The 21,463-nt window shown below is 39.2% G+C and overlaps 1 protein-coding gene across 1 annotated transcript in view; it reads left to right on the top strand.

The window, feature by feature from the left end:
* The window catches only part of ELP3 (elongator acetyltransferase complex subunit 3), a 79,698-nt gene that overhangs the window by 7,138 nt on the left and 51,097 nt on the right, over positions 1 to 21,463 (top strand). The window contains exons 4-9 of the mRNA XM_036889031.2: positions 1,981 to 2,051; positions 2,816 to 2,879; positions 4,566 to 4,634; positions 6,729 to 6,883; positions 17,868 to 18,029; positions 20,931 to 21,057. Of these exons, the coding sequence (XP_036744926.1) occupies positions 1,981 to 2,051; positions 2,816 to 2,879; positions 4,566 to 4,634; positions 6,729 to 6,883; positions 17,868 to 18,029; positions 20,931 to 21,057 (648 nt within the window). The remainder of the gene's footprint in view (positions 1 to 1,980; positions 2,052 to 2,815; positions 2,880 to 4,565; positions 4,635 to 6,728; positions 6,884 to 17,867; positions 18,030 to 20,930; positions 21,058 to 21,463) is intronic.

Genomic DNA, 21,463 nt, shown 5'->3' with positions numbered 1-21,463 from the left:
GAAAGACAAAGGCTTAGCTACTTTCAACCTGACTGATACACCTGGCTTCCGTGACACCATTTCTCTATTCCTCCTTCTACTTCTAATCATTTCTTCTTTCTTTGAGGGCTACTTTTGAGTTCTTTAAATATTTTGTGTTAACCTCTTATCAGATATATGATTTGGAAATATGTTCTCCTATTCAGTAGGTTCCCTTTTCATTTTGTTGATAGTTTCCTAGATTTTTAGTTTGATGCAGTCCCACTTGTTTATTTTTGCTTTTGTTGCCTTTGCTGTTGGAGTCAGGTCCAAAAATTCAACACCAAAACTGCTATCAAGATGCTTATTACCATCTATGTTTTCTTCTAGGATTTTTATGGTTTTGGGTCCTCTATTCATAAAGTCCTTAATCCATTTTTAGTTATCTTTTGTGTATGGTGTAAGATAGTGGTCTAGTTTCATTTCTTTTGCATGTGCTATCCAGTTTTCCCAACATACTGTATTTAAGAGACTGTCCTTTCACAGTTGTATAATTCTTGGCTACTTTGTTGCAAACTAATTGACCATATATGTGTTGGTTATTTCTGGGCTCTTCTGTTCCATGGATCTATGTGTCTGTTTTTATGCTAATGTACTGTTTTGATTACTATAGCTTTGTAGTATAGTTTGAAATCTGGGAGCATGATACTTCCAGCTTTTTCTTTCTGGTATTGTTCATTTTGATCAACTTTTTAAAGTTACTGTTTTCCACTTCATAATTAAGAAGTTTTGCATGGTGAAGTGCTCTGAAACTATGTAAATTTCCTGTTCCTTATCATATTTACAGTTTACTTACTCATTTATTTATGTGAATGGATTAATGGTTTCCTATTGGGTGGGTTACAATCTGTTATTGTCATTATTTATATTTGTACAAATTACATCAGATTTGATCAGTGAGAGCCCTTTCAAACTTGTTTCTGTGTCTTTTTTTTTTAAATGTCCCCACCATTCTTTGAGCAGTTTCTGCCATAATAAAATATTCCAGGCTCATCTTGTACTTTCTTTGCCCCGGCCCTGGATAGCATCAGCCATTTCTCCAGAAAGCCCTGGTTTCTTTTAGTGGAGAAGGTTATTTTGAAACCAAGAGCTGAGTGTTAGATGTGCTCACTGTTATAAGGGTATTTCTAGTTTCAGACCCTCTCAGTGGACCAGGCTAGGAAATCCATATGTACATATGCATATACATGCATATATACGTATGTAACACATTTGCATCTATATTTGTGTATTCGTCTACATTTATTGAAAACTGTGAGTTCACAACAATACCATCAATTCCATCAACCCACAGAGTTTATTCTAGCTGTCTCCCTTTCCTTATTTGTAACTTCCTTCTCTGATAGTAAGAAACCTGGCTTGCGCTTGCCTTAGTGTACACCCTTATTAGACCAACACCCCCAAAAGTAACCAATCTTCTATCCCCACCATTACTTCCTTTCCAAAGCAGGTACTGTCTTCACCCCACTTGGATTCTGACAGGGCTCCTCTGAGAATATTTTGCACATACTCTGTGAGGTCTAGCTTGTAGTTGAATGCTGTTTACTCTAAATATTGAGATCTAGTGTGTCCGTGAGGAGTTTGAGTTACAAAGATTAGATTTAGATATAATTTTATAGAATTGCCTAAAGTAATTTTTTCTTATAGGCTGTTTTAGTAAAACAAATCAGAGAGAGAGAGAATAAGAATCACTGAATTTAAAAATTACTAATTCCTTATTTTGCACTTTATTGTAAAATATACTAACTAGTGTATCCAATGCATATGTACGTTTTAAAGATTAATAACATTGAAAAGAGATGACCCTTGTGTCCACTGCTTAAGAAATAGAACGTTACCAATACCTGTGAAGGCCCTTTATGCCACTGATTGCACTCCTCTCCCCGCTGAGAGAGAGCCATTCTCCAAAAGTTTGTGTCAATTATACCATAATAGTTTTTTTTATTAATCTTTCTCTTATAGATTGCTGTCGTGGCTGTGATGTGCAAACCCCACAGATGTCCACACATCAGTTTTACAGGAAATATATGTGTGTAAGTATGATGATTTTGATAAAGGGTGTATGTGTTTTGTGATTGAATTAGTAAGTCCCCTAGAGCCTTAATCAGTGCGTGCTCGTGGCACTTAAACCTTTGATTTAATAGTATCATAAGTTAGTTTTTGAAACAAGCAACCATTGATAGGATATTTCAGTTCTTTAGAAATGAAACATAAGGGTTTAAATTTGTTACAATATACAATAAAAAATACACAGGTATAGAACTCAGAAGAGTGGACATTCTGTTAACTTGATAAATGAAACATGGAAATATGAGCTGCTTAAAGTCCAAATGTAAGAAAATTAAAATACCTTTAGATGAGAAAAGTGTCAGAATAAGAAGTTATCCTTATAAAAAACTTTTAAACTTCTTAAATTTAATTGGAAAAATTAGCAGAAAAATACGATTTTAGGTAGGAAGAAAAAGATTTTCTTAACTATAGTTATCAAGAGGTCACTGTGAGTATCTGTCCAAGCTTAGGAAAACTTAGGTCTGTTATTTACCCCAACAAGCTTATATGTCCATAATAATAGTGATGCAATATTCTGAATGTGACTGTGGTAATGTTCCTTTTTCATTTTGTTACTTGTTATTAGAAAATACATTATTCGTAGATACTGTAAAGAAAGGCACTTCTGTTAGGATTTGAAAATGAAGCTTGTTTGATATTAGGATTGTATGCAGACTGTAGATACTTGAACTAGACTATTGAACTAAGCTTTGTATCTGACAGATTCATTCTTTTGTTGTTCTGGCAGGTACTGCCCTGGTGGACCTGATTCTGATTTTGAATATTCAACCCAGTCTTATACTGGATATGAGGTGAAGTAATGTACTGGCTTTCTTCAGATGTTTGTTCATTTATTTTTTTCCTGAATACAAAAGTTGTTCATTCACCACATGTTTGGGGAGTGTCTGCATATATTGTTCTAGTCCCTGGAGAAATACATGTGCAAGCAGTCATTATTAATGTATGTCTACCACTATTCTAAGTGCTCTACAACTTTAAATCTTACAGCAGCATTTTGAAGGTAAACACTATTATTATTCCAGTTGCATGGATAAGGAAGCCGAGGCCTAGAAGGCTTAAACGCCTGGCTCGGGCACACCGCTGACAAGTGACTGAGCCCAGTCAGCGCTCCTGAGTTCTGTGCTCCTCACCACTGCATTGCACTGCCTTTGCAGCAGTGAGAAAAATGGACAAGGCCTCTGGTCTGGTGGAATTTACGTCTGGTAATGGGAGAGAGACAGGAAAGAAACAACAGAAAAAACAGGTACTAGTAAGCACTAAGCAGAAAAGTAGAAGAGAAATAAGATATAGTAGCTCACTTCTAAAAACAGAAGTGAGGTGTAGTCGCTGGGTGGGTACTTGAGCCTAGGTGGTTAGGAACGGATTGTCTGGGGAGGTGGCATTTAAACAAGCCCTGAATGACATGAAGGAGCCTTTGAAGAATGTCAGGAGAGAACATCTCTGGCAGAGAGAATAACTAGAACAAGTTGCCATGGTAGGAATGGCGGTGTGGTGTTCTGGAGTGCAGTGGGTAAGGCGAGAGTGAGATTCGAGAGAAGGTGGCATGTTTTGTAAGCCAGGGCAGGGAGTTTGGATTACAGGTGTCATGAGAAGCGATTATGGTTTCAAGCAGGGGAATGATATAATGCAGTGTAGGTTTTAAAAGATCGTGTGATGGCTCCTGGGGACAGGATGAGAGCGGGAGCAGGGGGAAAAGCACCACCAGCAGGCAGGCTTTGGCACAGTCAGCCTCTTCACAAGAGGCCGGCGGCCAGCAAATCTTATGTGTAGTTTTTTCATTCTTTACCTGTCTTCCGTATTTCAGAGTTTTAAAAATATAAAAGGAATTGTCAGTGAGAAGGCTCCCTCTCATTCCTGTCCCCTAGCTGCCCTTGTCTGTCCAGCCACCACCTGGTAACAATTAGTAGTCTCTCTTTTCTATATGTCTTTCATAGGTATTACATGGATGCATAAGCACATACACATTCCTTATCCTACTTTTTTACACATAAGACAGTATATCAAAACCTTGCACCTTGCCTTTTTCATTTAAGTGTGTCTCAGAGAACATTTTATATCAGTACATTATTTCATAGCTGTAGAATGTTCCATTGTATAAGAGCAAAAAAGCTTTTGTTTAAGCCATTAGAAACCATGTTGTATTTAATGACCTTGTTTAAAGACTATTGTACCAAATAACTCCTTTGAATATGTATGCACATCTATGTCTGTGAGCAGTATAACAATTTGGTGGCCCTGGGGATTCTGTGAATGTTCACACAAAGACACGTATGACCCAAGGAGCTGCCCTGCTGTTCAGATACTCAAGTCAGCGGGGCTAGAGCCAGGTGCTATTCGGGACATCGTTCTGAGCCCTGGCAGGACTGAGGAAGGAAGGCACACAAGAGCATTTTATTTTTAATTCAACCCCTTTGAAACTACTTTTTATGTTTAATTCATGTGGGCATAACAGGATCGTTTTCCTCTTTTTTTCTTAGCCAACCTCCATGCGAGCTATCCGTGCTAGGTATGACCCTTATCTACAGACAAGACACCGAATAGAACAGGTAAGTTTTTAAAAAGTATTCTTAAATTAGATTCTTATACTTAGTTAGAAGGTAGTACTGCTTGATTTCAGCTGAACCTGAAGTACGGATGAAAAGTGTTTTTCCCTTCTGTAGGTTTTTAATGTCCGTCTGAGGGGGAGAGACTGTTTTGCAATCGCTAGCAAGGTCCGAAACACTGCTTCCTTAGCGACTGTGATATTTTCTTTAAGAGTTTTATACTCTAAATTCCTTCTGATTTTTAGAAAATCATTTATGGTATGAAACTTACAGAATGTAGACGTGTAGAAATTGAAACAATAAGTGGGTGGATTGAATTGTAGCTTCTATAAGCCAGGTGAGAAGTACTGTGACTGGGTTGCTGAGCTAGGAAGAGGGAACTGACTGCAGAGGGGCACAGCTCTTGGGGGCTGTGGAATTGTTCTGTGTCATGATCGTGGTGGTGGTTACACAACCCTAGACACTCATCGACATTCACCCAATTATACGCCTAAATTAATAGACTTTATTAATTGTAAATTATACCTCAAAAACAAGTACTATGTAAATGGCCTTGCTTTGTTCAAGAATGTAGATTTTATTTTTTATAATTTTACTTTAAACTTTTTCAATTTTAAAAAATGTGAGCACTGTCTGCAGTTTTTATAGTAGCCTCTAGTAGGACAACTACACTCTCAAATGGAAAGCAATGCATACCACTCAGGAAGTCATGCCTCTGCTTAGTTAACTGTTGGTACTATGAATCCAAGCCCATTCTAACTTTCACTTCACTGTCATCCAAGCATATGTGGATGGGGGTTCTCAGCCGCAGTAGAGGACCCCGCTGGGGGAGCCCACATGGTATGGAAAAGCATGTTCCAGACTGACTGCTGCTTCGGTTTTCTTTTGACCCATGATATTTAATTTGTTCAGACTCTTTCAATAGAGTGTAAAATGTTTATGTTTACCAAAAAGGAGCATGAGTCTTAAAAGATTTAAAAACTGACATAGTGCAATGATTCTTTTCTTAACTATAAATGCGCTAGGACCACCTGAGTAACCCTTCCAAAGCACATGCAGATCTTCCCCTCTGGAGGTTCTGTTCAAGTCTGGCTAAGCATCTTGGCAAGATATTTTGAAAAAGCTACCAGGCTGATTTTGTTATGTATCCCTTGTAAACAGCCACAGGTACAGCGTATTGTTTTAGTGTTGGTGTATACATATTTGCAATGTATGCATGTGTGTGTGTAAGTATATATACATGCATAAAAGTGTATGTATATATAAATTGTTATTTGCTATTTTCAGAAACAAATATTTGAAAAGATACCCGTTTGTCCATATTAAGCATAGACATTCTTCACTGAGTACATTAATTTGAATTCATAATTTGGTAGTCCACTTGACCCAGATTTTCTCAAGCCTAAGATTTGGCAAGACATGTAAATACCTGTTTTTAAAAACTAGAGGCTTGCCTTATTGTAGTTAACAAAATAAAAAATTTGTGCCATTCTGTCTCCTAGTAAAGGAGATACCATGTTTCATATTTCATCAATCAGATTTTTATTTTCCTTTTTTTTTTTCCCAGAAAGCAGACTTGAGGTGCTACCACAGCCCAGAATCTTCACAAATGATTTACAACTTTAAAAAGTTTTAATTTATAACTACATTCTTAATTTTTCCTTCTAATCTAATGTTCTTTTACTTCCATTTGCATCAAGTCCTGATTATGTTACAGTCATCTTTGCCCCAGCATTTACCACTAGTCTAGCATGATCAATAAGTTTTTATTATATTACATATGTTATTATATTTGCCTTTACTGCTTTTTAGTTTATATGTGTTTTCAAATTTCCACTTAACTTTGTAAATATTGATGTCATGCTTCTTGTTTATTATTTTTAATTTTCTCCTTGTTGAGCTATAATTATTTTTCCTTTTCTTTCAAAGTCAAACCTATCTTTTTTAATCCACAGAATTTGCTAAGTATGTTTAATTGCTTCTCATTATTAAACTATACTGATGAAAACACTGCAAAATAAAATCAGTAATTTGCAATACCTTCTTAGGGTCATTGTCCATATCTTTCTAATGCTGATGAATTTATATTTGTTTCAGTTAAAACAACTTGGTCACAGTGTGGATAAAGTAGAGTTTATTGTGATGGGTGGAACGTTTATGGCCCTTCCAGAAGAATACAGAGATTATTTTATTCGAAATTTACATGATGCCTTATCAGGACACACCTCCAACAATATTTATGAGGCAGTCAAGTAAGAATTCCTTATGTTATCATATTCTGCAAAGTGCCTGTCAGTTTGTCCTAGCAGCAGCCTGTGAGAATTCCTTCTCTGTAGTGCATTCCTAGTTTTTTTGGGAGGGAGGGGTTCTTATTGTATTTGCATATTTGTGATGGGTTGTAAAGTTAAGTATGTTTTTTTTCAATTTGAGATATAATTGGCATACAGCACTAAGTTTAGGGTGTAGAGCATTATGATTTGTCTTACAGTTATATCATTAAATGATGTCAACAGTAAGTTTAGTTCACATCCATCATCTCATACATTCCTAGTTCTTACAGTTGCTTCTGTTTTGTGGAAAAGGATTCTCTTCATGGAAACAATCTTTTTTTTTTTTTTTTTAATGAGAATGATTCATTGAGATGAGTATTCTTAGCAAAAGAGCAATTCACAGCATCACTGACATGCTCTAAACCTTAAGCTGGTCTGAACTACAGGAGTCGTTCTCATTGGGCTCATTGAGTTTTCAGCACCCAAGAAGAGCACTGGGTGAACTCTATCTGAGACATCGAGTTACTATAAAAATCAACAAAATAAGTGACTATTATTTGATAACTATTATTAGTTACCATTTCATAACAATTTGTGTTTATGAATGGGTTTATTCATTCTGAATTCTAGTTGACAAAACAGAATTATGCATTCTTTTGATTCCTCATATCTCAGTTTTTAGCAAGAAGATATTAAGGATTCATAGATAGTTCAGTGATTTAGGAAGTGCAGGTCTTAACAATAGTTTCTGTTTTTGGAAGTTTCAGGAACTCCTGGGTAGTTTCTGTGCCCTATTCCCTCTTATGCCCAAATGTTTCCTGAGGGCCCATCAGGGACTACGCTCGGCTTCAGGCCCTGGGAACCGCATGGCGGCCTAGACGGATGTCATTCTTGTCCTTGTGCTGCCTCCGTTCTGATCCAGCAAATAGCAGTGAGTGCTGTGGTGGAGCAGACAGGCCACCGAGACAGGAAATAAGGTGGTTGTTCCCGGACAAAGTGGTGGTATTCAAGCTGAGACCTGACATACAAGGCCCAGAGCAGGAAAATAAGACAAAGGCACTGAAATGGGGAAGAACTTGTGTTCTAGGAACAGCAAGGAGGCCAGTGTGTCTAGGTGCCCATGAACAAGGGAGAACGTCACAAAGTGAGCTGGAGTGTGAGGTGTGTGCCAGATTATATATTCTTTTAAGGAGTTACCTTTTTATTTGAAATGCAGTAGGAAGTAAACGAATGGTTTTAAGCAGGAGGCTGGCATACTCGGGCCAGTAAGTGAGAAGTCCTTCTGGCCGTGGTCTGGCTAGTAGATGAGAGGGCTGCAAGAGTAAGACCGGGAGGCCAGATAGAAGGTTTACTCAGCTGAGCGTGGTGGCAGTAATGACCAAGAGAGGGTGGATTAGAGCCGCATTTTTTTGTTGCAACTGACAGAACTTTGGTTGGGGGTAAGAAAGAGGAAGGAATCAGGAAAACACCTAGGTTTTGGTTGTAGGAAATGGTTATGGGTAGTGCCATAAACTGAGATGGAAAGGAGAGAGGGAAGAGGGAGAGAAAATCAAGAGTTCTGCTTTGGATATGTTAAGTTTGAAATACCTGGAATACATTCAAGCGGCGATGCCAGGAAAGCAATACAAGAGACATCTGGGCAGGTGTTACACAACTGGGGATTATCAGCCTGCAGGTGGGAGTGACAGCCATGCACATGGAGGAGATCACCTAATGGGAGAGTTTCAGATCTCCAGAACTTGTTCAAGTCTTACAGTATGATTCCATCATTTTTGTGTATATGCACGTGAGTATCAATACATAGGAGAGGTAGTGGAGTGGTGATCCTGGTAGTGATTGGAGCTGAGGAGGAAGGGAACTGGGAAATGGGGGTGAAGGAGTGCACTTACGTTTACTCTGTATGCAGTGTGCTGGGCATTGTGATTAGCATTTATTCATTTCTTTAATACTCACGGTAAACCTTTGGGTTCACCTTCGAGTATTTAAATCACCCCTGTTTTACAGGTGGGGAAACTAGGGAACAGAGAGGTTAAGCAGCTTGCCCAGAATGGTGGAGTGGGTCTGTGAAACCCAGGCAGCTTTGCTTTCCGAGCCTGAACTTTGCTGTAATGCAAGAACCTGTGCTCTGTATGAAAGTGCATGAAAATGTGTCTGTATGTCTGTGTGTGTGCGAGCACATGTGTGTGTACATCATGAGAGCTTCAAAATATCAGAAGAAATGCGGTCTCTCTTTTCTTGCACTCCCCCCCTCCCCAGGCTTTATTCTGGCTTCTCTTACATAAAGGGATGGGAGTCATAACTAAATTATAAGGTTGTTAAATAGAGCTCCTCTTAGTTTTTTTGCAGGGTAATAAGTGGGACCAGTTTCAGAGTGAACCTAAAGGTAGTTTCATTACCCTCTAATTAAAATGGCTCTTGGCACATGGTGGCTGTAAGTAAATGTCCGAATGCCTTTTGGCTGGAGATCAATCTTAGGTCAGACATTGACAGCTAATGCCCAGCATAGGGCTACGTCTTAGAATTGGAGATGGGGAAATCTTTTTCTGTCCTCCCTACTTCCCCTATCCCCTTAACTTCTTTTGCTCTCCTTTGGGTGTATAAATATGAAAAGAATAGAAAGACTTTTTCGTAAGTTCAAATAAGTATCAGAGGTAGTAGCTCAAGAGACCTGTGTAAAGAGTTCGTCCGCTCGGGGAGTGTGAGCGCCTACTTTGTTTAATAGTCTCTGAAGAATGTCACAGGTGAATTCTGTGTCCATGACTCTAGACTCTTAGCGACAGCTGGCCAGTGTCGTCTCTTCCTCCTGCGGGGCGTTAGCAGCAAGATGAGCTGGTGACCATACTTCTGCTCATTCAGAACTTGATCATGAATACGAGTCATGCACAGTAAAACATTTGTCTTTCAGACTTCAGCAAGTGATGATGTAATCCAACTAATTCTTCTTAATAATGCTGAAAAACAAATGATAGCTTAGAATAAAATGTAATTTGAGAAAAAATGATCTTAATTAGTTCGAAGTCCCATGACATTAGAATGGCAGCTGTGCCTCAGAGGCTTGCTGACTAAAATTCATTTAACTCTGAGATTCTCTAGCAGGATAACACCATTACATTTTTTTCTAGCCATGCTTATATATTACATACTTTTTTCTCAGTGCTCCTATTCTTGTGTTGAAGACGTTGACTAGTAAGTGGATTTGAGCTATAAATATTTCAGAGTCACCTCCGTCCCCCAGTCCCCGTAAAACTTTGCCACAGTGCTTTTCACAGTCTGTAGTTTGGGTCCTTTGGGTCACATGAGCTGAGCCAACTGCAGATCTGCATGATGAATTTTTAGGATGTGGCTAGTTTTTGATATTTTTATCAATTGAAGCTTAAAAATTTTTACTTTGCTCTTGGTGTGGAGTTTTAGCTTTATTTTTTGCAAAAGTGTTCTGGTGCCTAGTGGTAGTTGTAAGTTGTCTGTTGTAGGGATAAAAATGGAGTTTTATATTACAACCATCTAGCTTCAGGTCCTGATACGTTTGTAGTAAAAACCCTGTGGAAAAGGAAGCCTCTCTCTGTAAAGGACTAGGAGGCAAAGCCAGTATTGTTTTATTTCTGTTCTTGAATTTACCTCAAGAGGGCAACAAACTCTTTCAGATAAAAATTTATATATGGTTTGAGTCTTCATTGCAACAAATCTCATGAATGGCTTTTGGGAAGCAATAAAAGTACAATCTGGGAGCCATAAAACCATGCGTAGGTGTTACACTGACTCTTGCCAACCCACACTTGTCGTGTTTTGCGCTTTTCTCCTGATCTTTCTACTTGTATCAGAACATCCGAAAAAAGCCAATTTCTGGCATCTTGTTTGCTTTGTTAAGGTGAATTGGTTTTTTTTTTTTAGGGAAACATTGTATAATTTGAAGAAATACTAGTCTGGTTTGTACCATAGAACTAGTGACTTAGAAAACGATTTTCAAATGTTACCATCTTTGTGAAATAAAAGAGCCCAGAGATAACTGTGTTTTGGGCATAATGAGTTTTCTTCAGAGTTTTAGATATTTACTGCACTGTTTTCTGTTATCTTGCACAGAGCATATTCCTGAGAACTGATAGGGTTATCAAACTATTAGTTGATATTGGTTGTTGGATTTGCTGACTGTCATTAGCTTAGCAGAGGTTTTTCTTTAGAAGATTAACTTCAAATTAGGTTAAAAATACTGTGACAGATGGGTCAACAATGTTTAAGGTTAAAAGTCGTTGTTCAAGTTAGGGTTAGCTCATGTGTCTGTGCCTGGTTATCATGTGTCTAACCTGATTGAAAATTTGCTTCTTGAAAGATAAAAAGTTAGGGTAAAGAAAAGCCCTAAAAAAGTGAACCTGGTTATTACTTATGGCAGGTTAGTAGCAAAAAGTATGTTGAATCCTTGCAGATTGAAAAACTGGAAAGCTGAGTGAACAGAGTTCAAGGACAAAGCAGGGATAGTTTCTGTGAACACTCATTATATCAAGCAAAGGTGATAATCACTCATTTCTATCAGCTAGACTGAGAGTCTTCAGTAGTCTCTGGAGAACAATTACTGGTGACTATCATCTTCTAAAAATCATAGCTCTGGAGATGAAAAAGACCGGCAGTGGATATGAGTCACCCATTCACCAGAATGCAAATGTTGCCAAATAACTCAGAACAACCTTTTAAAATAGCTTTATTTCTTTTTAATCAGCCCTGCCCAGAAGCAGTTTTACATTCAGTCTTTAATGCTCCTTGGCTATTTTCACAAGATGCAATTTAAAAGGGTAGCTACCCATCAAGAAGTGGGTGAGTCACACCATCTCCCTATGGAATAGAGTTAATTCATTTCCGTTCCTTCCTCTTTCTTCCCCTTATCAATAACTTTAAATCCTCCAGCTAGGTCCTTATGGTCTTGGAAAAGCTAGAGTGCTAGATAGTGCTGCATACCAGGCCCAGAAGACAATTTCCTAGACTTACAGAGGTAGGAAGAAAGCACAGGAACCTGAGGAGGCCTGAAGGTGCCTGTCTCCTGTCTTGCTGCCCTGAGCCTTATTCTGGCTCTGAACCTCCTGCATTTCTGGGCCTTTATATTTTGACCCATGGATTATATAGAAATGGGTGTTTAATATCTGAATTTCCAAATACATGGAATTTTTCTTGATACTTTATTGTTACTGATTTCTAATTTAATGCCGTTTTGGTCAGAAAGGGCCTATACTTTATGATGTCAGTTTTTTTTTAATTGTTATTGAGACTTATTCTGTGGCCCAATATTATGATCTTTTGGTGAGCACACTATATATATTTAAAAGAATGTATATTCTGCAGTTGTTAGATGTAATGTTCTGTAAATATCAGTTAAGGTGGTTAATAGTGGGGTTGTTTTTTTTCCTGTTTAGTTCTATCACTTGCTAAAAGAGGGATATTGAAATCTCCAACTATGAATGAAGAATTGTCTGTTTCTTCCTTTAGTTATATTAATATTTACTTCATTTATTTTGAAGCTGTTATGAGATGAATGTACATTTATGATTGCTATGTTTTCCCTGATATATGATCTTTTTTCATTATAAAAAACCTTTTTATCATTATGAAATGTCTTATCAGTAGTCTTAAGGTTTCCTTTATTTGCTGTGAATTTAGCCATTAGTCTTCATGTGTTTACTGTTTGCCCTATAAATTATCTTTTTCCATCCATATCTATCTCTGTACTGAAAGTGGATTTCTTGTAGACAGCAATCTACAGTAGTTGAGTTTTGTTTTTTAATCCATTTGACATCGTCTGCCTTTCAGTTAGAGTGTTTAACCTGTTAACATTTAAGGTAATTACGGATACGATTGTATTTGCACCTGCCAGTTTAATCACCTCGCTTTGGTTTTCAGTAGACAAGACTAATAGTTTTACCAAAAACTGTTACTGTCTAATTCTATACAGTGCATTTTTTTCAATATCCCTTAATAGGGAGTGTTTTTTTTAAGATCGCTGATATCTAACACAACACCTTAAGGATAGAAGGCACTTAGTAAATGCTGTTAAATGAATGCAGTGGGAAGAACTGTGCATTAGGAATCAGGAGACAGGCTCCAGACTTTCTTCCATTATTTTACATTATTACTTGGTTTAAGCCATTTACGTGTTCTGTGCTTCAGTTTTCTCATCTATGAACTGAGAAGGTGGGACTAGATTATCTCTAAAATTACTTCTCTCTCTGCCATTCTGTGTTGCAAAGATTTCTCTTAGAATGAGAATTATGTGTTCACAAGTTATTTTTCATCAAGCAGTTATTTTCTGACAATGACAGATTTTCTGGAAAGTAGTCATGTACATAGTCCTTAGATTTGAACATGAATATAATATTAAGAATTGTAATAAATGCGATTATTTTCTATTAAAAGTACATTGCTATTAATTCTTCAGCTATCTGATGAGGGGTGTAAAATGGGAGAATTCTTGTCAAAATCCAAAATGTTATGGGTTGTTTTTCATATACCTTAAACCCTGTAAGTTAGCATGGTAGGGAGTACGGGCCCCTGATTAGTCTCTAAGCTGCCATGCAGTCACCAGGTTAGTCTTTCATAGATAGTATTCATTTAAAAGCAAAAATCCTGTTCCTGTTTCCTCAGTTTGTGTTGCACAGAACTTGATTACTTCATAGGCCCTCTTGACATAATTACCAATATCCAGGAAGCAAACTTGACCACCATCTCAAAAAAAAAAAGGAAAAATATAGTTACTTTTAAATCTTCAAATACACCAAACAGCCAACTCAATCATTTCTCAGTCTAGAATATCACTAGCACAGTATTGTGCAGAACATAACATTTTATTGAGATATTTTTCAGATATGATTATAGCAAAAAAAGAATTTGTTCTGTGGCTACTACTGAGAAATTACACCAATAACCCCGGGTGTATTTGACAATTCAAACAAATCTTTGGCTGTCCAAAGAAATTTATAAATTCTGCGTGCTCATTTGGGGACCCGTAGGTACCGAGAATGGTTTGTACCTTGTGAATAATGAGATTTCATTACATTTCATCTGCATACCATTATTACTTACTTTGCTGTCTGGCTTGAGCAGGTTGAGTTTGAGGTAGAGGGGTGTCCATACAACAAAGGTTCCTTTCGTCTTTCAGAAATTGGGGCCTAGAGCTCTAGTGAGGTTTCATGCGGGACCAAGCTAAGGCACATCCGACTTCATTAATGATAGAGGGTTTAAAATTGGACTGCAGCAGATTGATAGCAATGAGAAGCCACAATGGCTGCCACAGCCTTAGGGTGAACCAAGAAACAGTTTCCAGAAGATAATGAAGAGACTTTAACATTGGTTTGCTGTCTTCCTTCAGTGCCCTCCTGGTTGGGGTCCTTAGTGCAAGGAGACATAAGTAATAATAGATACCACTTTTGTAGGTCACTTTCTTCCTTCCAGAAATAGAAGCATGTTCCCAAGAAATGTTATATATATCCATTTGTATTTCTGCCACTTCCAGCTCTTTGTTCTTAAGTGGTTCTTGGTTTCATCTGTGTGTCTTATATCCCTGCAGCTAGATTGTTAAGCATCCCTAGGCAGGAGCTGTTACATTTTTATTTCTATAGAATACCTGGCCTAGTGCTAGATACCTTGTAGATCTGACTCTTTGCAAAAGGAAAGGAAACCTTAAAATTATCTAGAGTATAACTGTAGGAATGAACAGAGAACTCCAGGGTCTCAGTTATGCCTAATTCATTTATTCATTCTTCACATTTGTATTTTTTTATATTGAAGGAGAGATTTTAGTGCTGCAGCCCTTAAGCAGTTACCTCTAAACGTATTCATGCCTACTGCCTTGCAGGAGTTTCCTGTCTATATGGACAAATACACCCTCAAATAACAATACAAACTGTATTCATAGTATGGGCAAGGTGCCTTGGGACTGGGAGCACCAGATCTACTGAGAAGCCCTGGGAAGATATTACGAGGGAAGAAATGTTATTTGACCTGTTTTGAAGGCTGAGTAGCATTTGGTTCTTCTTTGCTTTTCAATTCCCTGGTTACTGGCCCATCCATCCCCCTCCTTTGTAAAAAAATGCTGTTAGTGTTTTAAGTTAAGCTTTACAGGGGACATTAGCATCTTTTGTAGTTGGTGCTGCTCCAGTGACATACAAAAGTACAGATTCAGCAGAGCCCCACACGCTGGTGGGGTAGAGGCTTATTTAAGGTGACCCTGTAATGCCACAAAAAGAGCAGTGGAATCGGAATCGGAAGACGTGGGTGCAAGTCCTGACGTTGACTTTGTTTCTTAGGAGTTTATGATCAGGGCTGGAAATATTTGGTCCATTTCCTAGGTGCCCACGAACTTAAGTCTGTGCCCCACCCCCGACCCCCGAAAGGTGTGGGAATCGAACTGCGTATGAAGGGAGAGCCGTGCTGTTTTAGGCGGCTCTCTAAATGGTATGGAGGATGACAGCATAAAATGTATAGCTATGAAATGTCAGCTCAGGTGGTTTGCTTCCATTAGTTGAAAGCCAGAATGTACATATTTGCATATTAAAGAACAATAATTGATATCTTTGGCATCTCTGTTAAATGAAGAGGCAGGTTCAGTGATTGTAGGACTAACCGTGGCATTAACAAAAAGTCCTAAGAAAAGCACAGTGATCTTCAGGACAGATGACCTTCCACTCTGTTTCTTTAGGAAATACTCCATTGTTTTTGTTACTCACATATGATAAGGACTTCCGTTTAATTGCTTTTCAGATGAAAACACCATTCTGTAAGAAGATAGTGGTAAAAGCCTTTTGTAAATATAAAATTTTGTCTTTTTAGAACTTGAATTATTTTTGGTTCTTCTATTTCTGCTCCTATAAAAGGTAATGACATTTCCCCCTGAGGGAAGACATTTTTGAAATGGAGTTAAATTATTGTTTAAGAATAAGGTTGGCCTCCCTGTCCTACCCTATATTCTGACTTGCTGACAAGACCTCTGCCATCCTTGCAGCCCCCTCCTCTACAGGTCTTGGTTGGGCCTCTGATGATCTGTGCCACCGGAAGCTCAGCTAGTAATTTTCTCTGTCCTTTGGACAAATACCTGTTTGTGCAATTGCCTTCACTCTCGTTTTTTCCCAGTGATGCAAGGTAATACTGTGCTGCCAAGCTTACTAACATAATGGTAGCCTTTTAAGAAATACTGTAGGCTTTATAAAAATATCAATTAATTGAGAGGTTTGTGTTTGTGACACAGTTTTGGAATGCTTGATTCTAAGATGTTCTCACTGACTTTCTTAAACATACTCATTTAGAGTTTACTACCTTTGTGTTTTTTTTTACATCAACCTTCATAATTTTCTTTCTCCATAATATATGTTTTAGTTTAAAAATATGATTTTCCCCAAACACAACAATTGATATTTGAAGAAAGTGAGTTACATTTACACTTCCGTTACTGCATGCCTTATTGGTACCAATGTCTTTGAGAGGCATGGGGCTTTCTTACTTGATTTTAACAGGGAAGCCAAATGATTTAGTATCTTGTGCTAGGTAAGATTCGATAAAAATCTGAGCCCCTTTTCTGTCTTATGATTCATTTTTTAATAGCTTTGGACTAGTTGGTTACCTTTTGTTGCCTCTGGTAATTCTGTATGAAGCCTTATGGAATACAATAATAAAGAGTGCAAAAGAGTTTGAGTGTCTGGAATGAGGATTTCAGGATTAGTCTTCCAGTGCAGTGACTCAACTTTCTTAATAATTTTTATTAATATTAAATAAGTCAGTTTTTATTGAGAATTGATGAAGGAATGAACTAAAGGAGTAGTTACAAATTCATGAAAATCTTATGATTTTTACTTATCAAAAAAGAGCCATGAGCTTCTTTGGAAAGAAGGAAATTAAATGGTAAAAAAGGCTTCCTTCACCGTCCTCCACAAACAACTGAGAAAGCAGTGGGAGGGTGCACCAGGAAGAATCACTGGATTCTACAGTGTTAGAGAAGTTGAAAAGGAGAGGAATCTGATGTTCCATGCTGGGTTGTCTAAGCAGTGTGATAAATTGAAATGTAAAGCAGGTTTTTGAAGTCGAAAGACCCAACGCCAGATCCTGACTTGGATTTTACGAACTCTGTACCCTTGGATGGCGTCTAATCCCTTTGAACCTCAGTTTCTTCCTTTGTAAAATGGAGTTAGTAAGACACACTTTTTAGAGCTAATGGGAGCCTTCAGTGTGTATGGATGTATTGCGCAGTGCTTGGCCACAGTGGCCTCTGTAAATATTAGTTCCTGCTCCCTCACATGGCAGCCCCTCAGCAAGTCATGTTTACTTTCTGGATTGCTGGCAGCTTGAAGGCCATTAACTCAAACAGCTTGAATCTACAGTGGTACTTACTACTTTGATATCTGGTTTTAGTGAAAGAGTAAAAGGAGTCCTAATTTTATAAGTCACTGTTAAGATTAATAAGCTTGGCAGGAAGTCTCTTGTGTATATAGAAGACGGTTCATCTGACTTCTATGATCAGTATACATACCCACCCCTTCTTTTTTTTTCCTTCTACTTAGTGTGACTGAAATATGGAGTGGGAAATAAATAATGCAGATGGTTTTCAGTTATATGAGAAATTGTTGCTAGGAACTGAAAAATAGGATTTTGACAGTTGAAATCACTGCTTTCAAGGCGATTATGGTTGCAGCATACTGCAAGAGAATAATGATAAGGCTGACGATAACATTACCATAGGCTAGTTTATCACGTCAGTCCTAGTAGGTACTGTGTCCTCATTTTGCAGATAATGAAATGGAAGCACCGAGAGGTTAATAGCATCCCTTTTGCATAGTGAGGAAGTAGCAGAACCAGGATTCGAACTCAGACAGTCTGGCTCCACAGCTCATGCTCTTAACCACTGTCTTATACGGGGAGGACTGAGAGAAGACAGTTCTTTAAGTGGGAGCAAATATCCTCAAGCTGTGGCAGGTTGTTTACATGTAGATTTGCTCTGTAGGTATTCTGAGAGAAGCCTCACAAAGTGTATCGGCATTACTATTGAGACCAGACCAGACTACTGCATGAAGCGGCATTTAAGTGACATGTTGACCTATGGCTGCACAAGACTGGAGATTGGGGTGCAGAGTGTCTATGAAGATGTGGCCAGAGATACCAACAGGTAAGAAGATGGCAAATGATCTTGTACAAGCCTTCCATCCCACTGATTATATCTGTGCTCATATACATCCTTTCCTCCTTCCTACCAATTTAAAGAGAGAAGTGTTTATCTGTGTCTGAATTCCATCCCCACTTTCCTTGACCTTCAATTTTTCTCTATGGGTTCTTTTCCAGTAGCCTATAAACTTGCTCATATCTCTCCCTATTCCTGTCATAAACAGCCTCTCCCATATGGAAAGTAGAAAGTAGGGCTCCAGGTCAGTTTAAAGCAGGAGAGAAGGTCAAGGAAAATGGGGACCAAGAAAAGAATCTGAACAAGAAGGAAGTCAGAATGAGAATTTAAGAGACTCCTTTTTGCAAAGCACATCCAATTGGCAAAGTAGTGAGAGAAGGTTGGTGAGGCAGTGAGTTTAAACTTTGAGAAATATAGGAGTTTAAGTGTCTTGTCTGAGGGTTTCAGCCCTGGGCAAGTTTACTATGGATTCAGTGAGACCAAGGAATGACAATGGATTGTTCTTGGGGTGAAAAGGTTTATGCCCAGCTTTATTCTCCAAGCCACAGGTTGAGCACTAGAATCATGTCTGCACCCAGCAGTCTGCAGGTCCGTAATCCACCTCATCGCTGCCTCCGCTCAGAGCACTGGGTGCAGCTCTTTATATAGTGACTCAGTCAATAATAGCTTTTTGCCTACAGGTGTGGAAGCAGTAGCCTAACAGCAGGCCAGTTACATCATCAAGTAGTTTAGGGTCCGGGCCATAGGAACTTCCATTTTCCCCACAAGAAGGAAGGAAAGAAAGAAGCATTGATGGAGCCATATGAGGTTCTCTTCCCTCTAGAAATGAATCATTGAGTTGAGGAGAAAAGATACACATGAACAGTTAGCTGTGTAAAGAACTTTATGATTAATTGCTGAATTCGTGAAAAACAAAAGGACTTTAGGAGTTCAGAAGGCAGCAGAGATCACTGACCTGCAACGGTAATGGCAGGCTCCAGGGAGTAGGCACTTCCACGCTGAGCTGGATCGCAAAGGCTACTTCACTGTAACAGGGTTTGGGTAGACGTGACGGGGCTGTGCTCGGAGGAATTAAATGGGGACAGGGAAGCAAACACTGCCAACATCTCAAAAACGGTAGGAAGCGTGTGAGCCAAGGAGGGTGGGATCTTTCCTGTAGGTAACACAGGTCTGTTGAACGTTTTTTGAGCACAGAGAAGACTCTGATGCGTATCAGTCTTGAGAAAGATTAACCCGAGTGGAATGCGTTCCTGTAGGAGCTCCAACCAGGAGCACTGGTGAGACAGCTGCAGTAACTGCCGGCTGTCCTAGAGAGGCACCGAGGCCAGGGAGGCTTTCTGAAGGAAATGCTGCTAGGCTGAGGCGTACAGGAAGAGAATGAGTGGGGAGGCAGGTCAGGCAGGGGAGGTTGTTTCAGGCCGAAACAAAAGCACAAGCTCCCTCCTGGCGGTGGGAGCACATGGCACCCTGGGGAACTGGGAGGGCTTTAGATGGGTCAGAGTGTAGAGCGTGAGGGAGGAGAGTGGCAGCAGGTGAGGCTGAAGAGGTGAGCAGAGGCCAAATGACGAGGAGCCTTCGAAGGCAGCACAGAGAGCTTGGGCTTTAACCCAGGGACAAGCTGTAACCTGAGTTGTGGTATGAGAATATCCACATTTTAGAGAGATCACTTCATGGGGTCACAGTATGGGGATAGATTAAGTGGAGCAAGCTAGAAGGCAGGCAGGTTTTAAGAGGCTTTTGCTGGGATTGAAGCAAAAATGATATCCCAAAAAGAAGTGAATGACAGTGGATGGTGACTGAGTGGAAATGAGGGTAAGAGGACAAGGGGGAAATAGAAGCCTGGAGGGAAGATGAGTTTCATTTTGGATGCACTGAGTTTCAGGTGCCTGCAAAACAACCAGCTGAAGGTTTGCCATAGAGCAGGGCTGTCCAACAGGACATTCTGTGATGACTGGAATGTTCTGTGCCTGTGCTGTCCGATACGATAGCACAACTAAAGGCCTGGATTTTTCATTTCAGTTCATTTAAATGCAAACGTGAATAGCCACATGTGCCTAGTGACTGCAGTATCATACAGGGCAGCCTTCAGAATACTGGCTCTCAGGAGAAAGGCCTAGCCTCATCCTATACTCGGGAAGTCATTAACAAAAGAGATTAGAAGCCAAGCCACGGAAATGGTTGGAAACATCCAGAGAGAGTGGAACGGAGCCCTTGGTTTCCCGGGTTTTGTTGTGGTGAGTGGGAATGTTGCAGTGCTGGAAGGTGAACAGGCTTCAGTGTTTAGTAGCCCCGGACTCTTCTTAGGACTGGCTTCCGACTTGGATTGGCACCAGAATGCTAGGAGGATCCATCCAGCTGACCCCAGATCCTTTGGCCTTGTCACCAGATCCTTCTGTCTTCTCACATTTTTAAGGAAAGTGAAACCTATTTTGCACATAATGGTATCACTCTTCCTCTCTCATTCTACAAATAATTTCAAAAGATTTTTAAAGGGAAAAACATAAGATGCTGCTTCTGTGTGGTTTTGAGGTCCTTATTCGTCTTTTTAAATTGAATATTCATATTAGTAAGCTTATTTTGGCTGATACTGCTAAGCCAAATAATTTTAGTATATATTAACCCTTGTTACCCCAGCCATTTACTGTCAGAATCTGAAGTGGGTGCCTAAGAGAATTTCTGAGAGAATCTCAGAAGTAAAGTGATTTACTTGCAGGCCTTCTCAGAGGTGGAGATGTAAACAAGACTTCCTGATATTTTTTCCCCCAACCATATTATTCATCATTATAGAAACACTGTTGCACATCTCAGAGATTGTCTTCCCCTCTGTTCTTTGTGTTGCCCTAGTTGCCCATTTATTTGTGTAACAAGTAGTGAATTTTCTTTCCTCAGGGGCCACACCGTGAAGGCAGTTTGTGAGTCATTTCACCTGGCGAAAGATTCTGGGTTCAAAGTTGTGGCTCACATGATGCCCGATCTGCCGAATGTGGGGCTAGAGAGAGACACTGACCAGTTCACAGTAAGTGTTACCTCAGGCCAGGCTGATCTGTAGTGCCTTGGCCTGCTGCTTCTACCTGTTCTGCTCTTTTTGATTAGTCACTGTTGATTTTTCCCCCATTATTAAAGCTGTGCGTCCTCAGTACAGAACAGGGAAACGTGGTGGCGAAAAGAGGCGTCACAGCCCAAGTGCTGTCTTCCAGGATTTTTGATGCATAGGCTTTTTGGGGGTTTGTACATACACACAACCACACACACACACACACACACATACACACACATTACACTTATATATGTGATAGGAAATTATTTTAATAGCTTTTTCACTTAATATTATAACAAGCATTTATCCAGGTAATAGCTTGGCCTCTGTTAAAATTTTTATCTAACTAAATATCTGCTTAATTTTCATTGAATAAATATGTCAT

This window comes from Manis pentadactyla, chromosome 1, assembly GCF_030020395.1.
Source record: "Manis pentadactyla isolate mManPen7 chromosome 1, mManPen7.hap1, whole genome shotgun sequence".
Lineage (NCBI taxonomy): Eukaryota > Metazoa > Chordata > Mammalia > Pholidota > Manidae > Manis > Manis pentadactyla.
The sequence above is the reverse complement of the archived record's forward strand: the minus strand, read 5'-3'. Positions and strand labels throughout refer to the sequence as shown.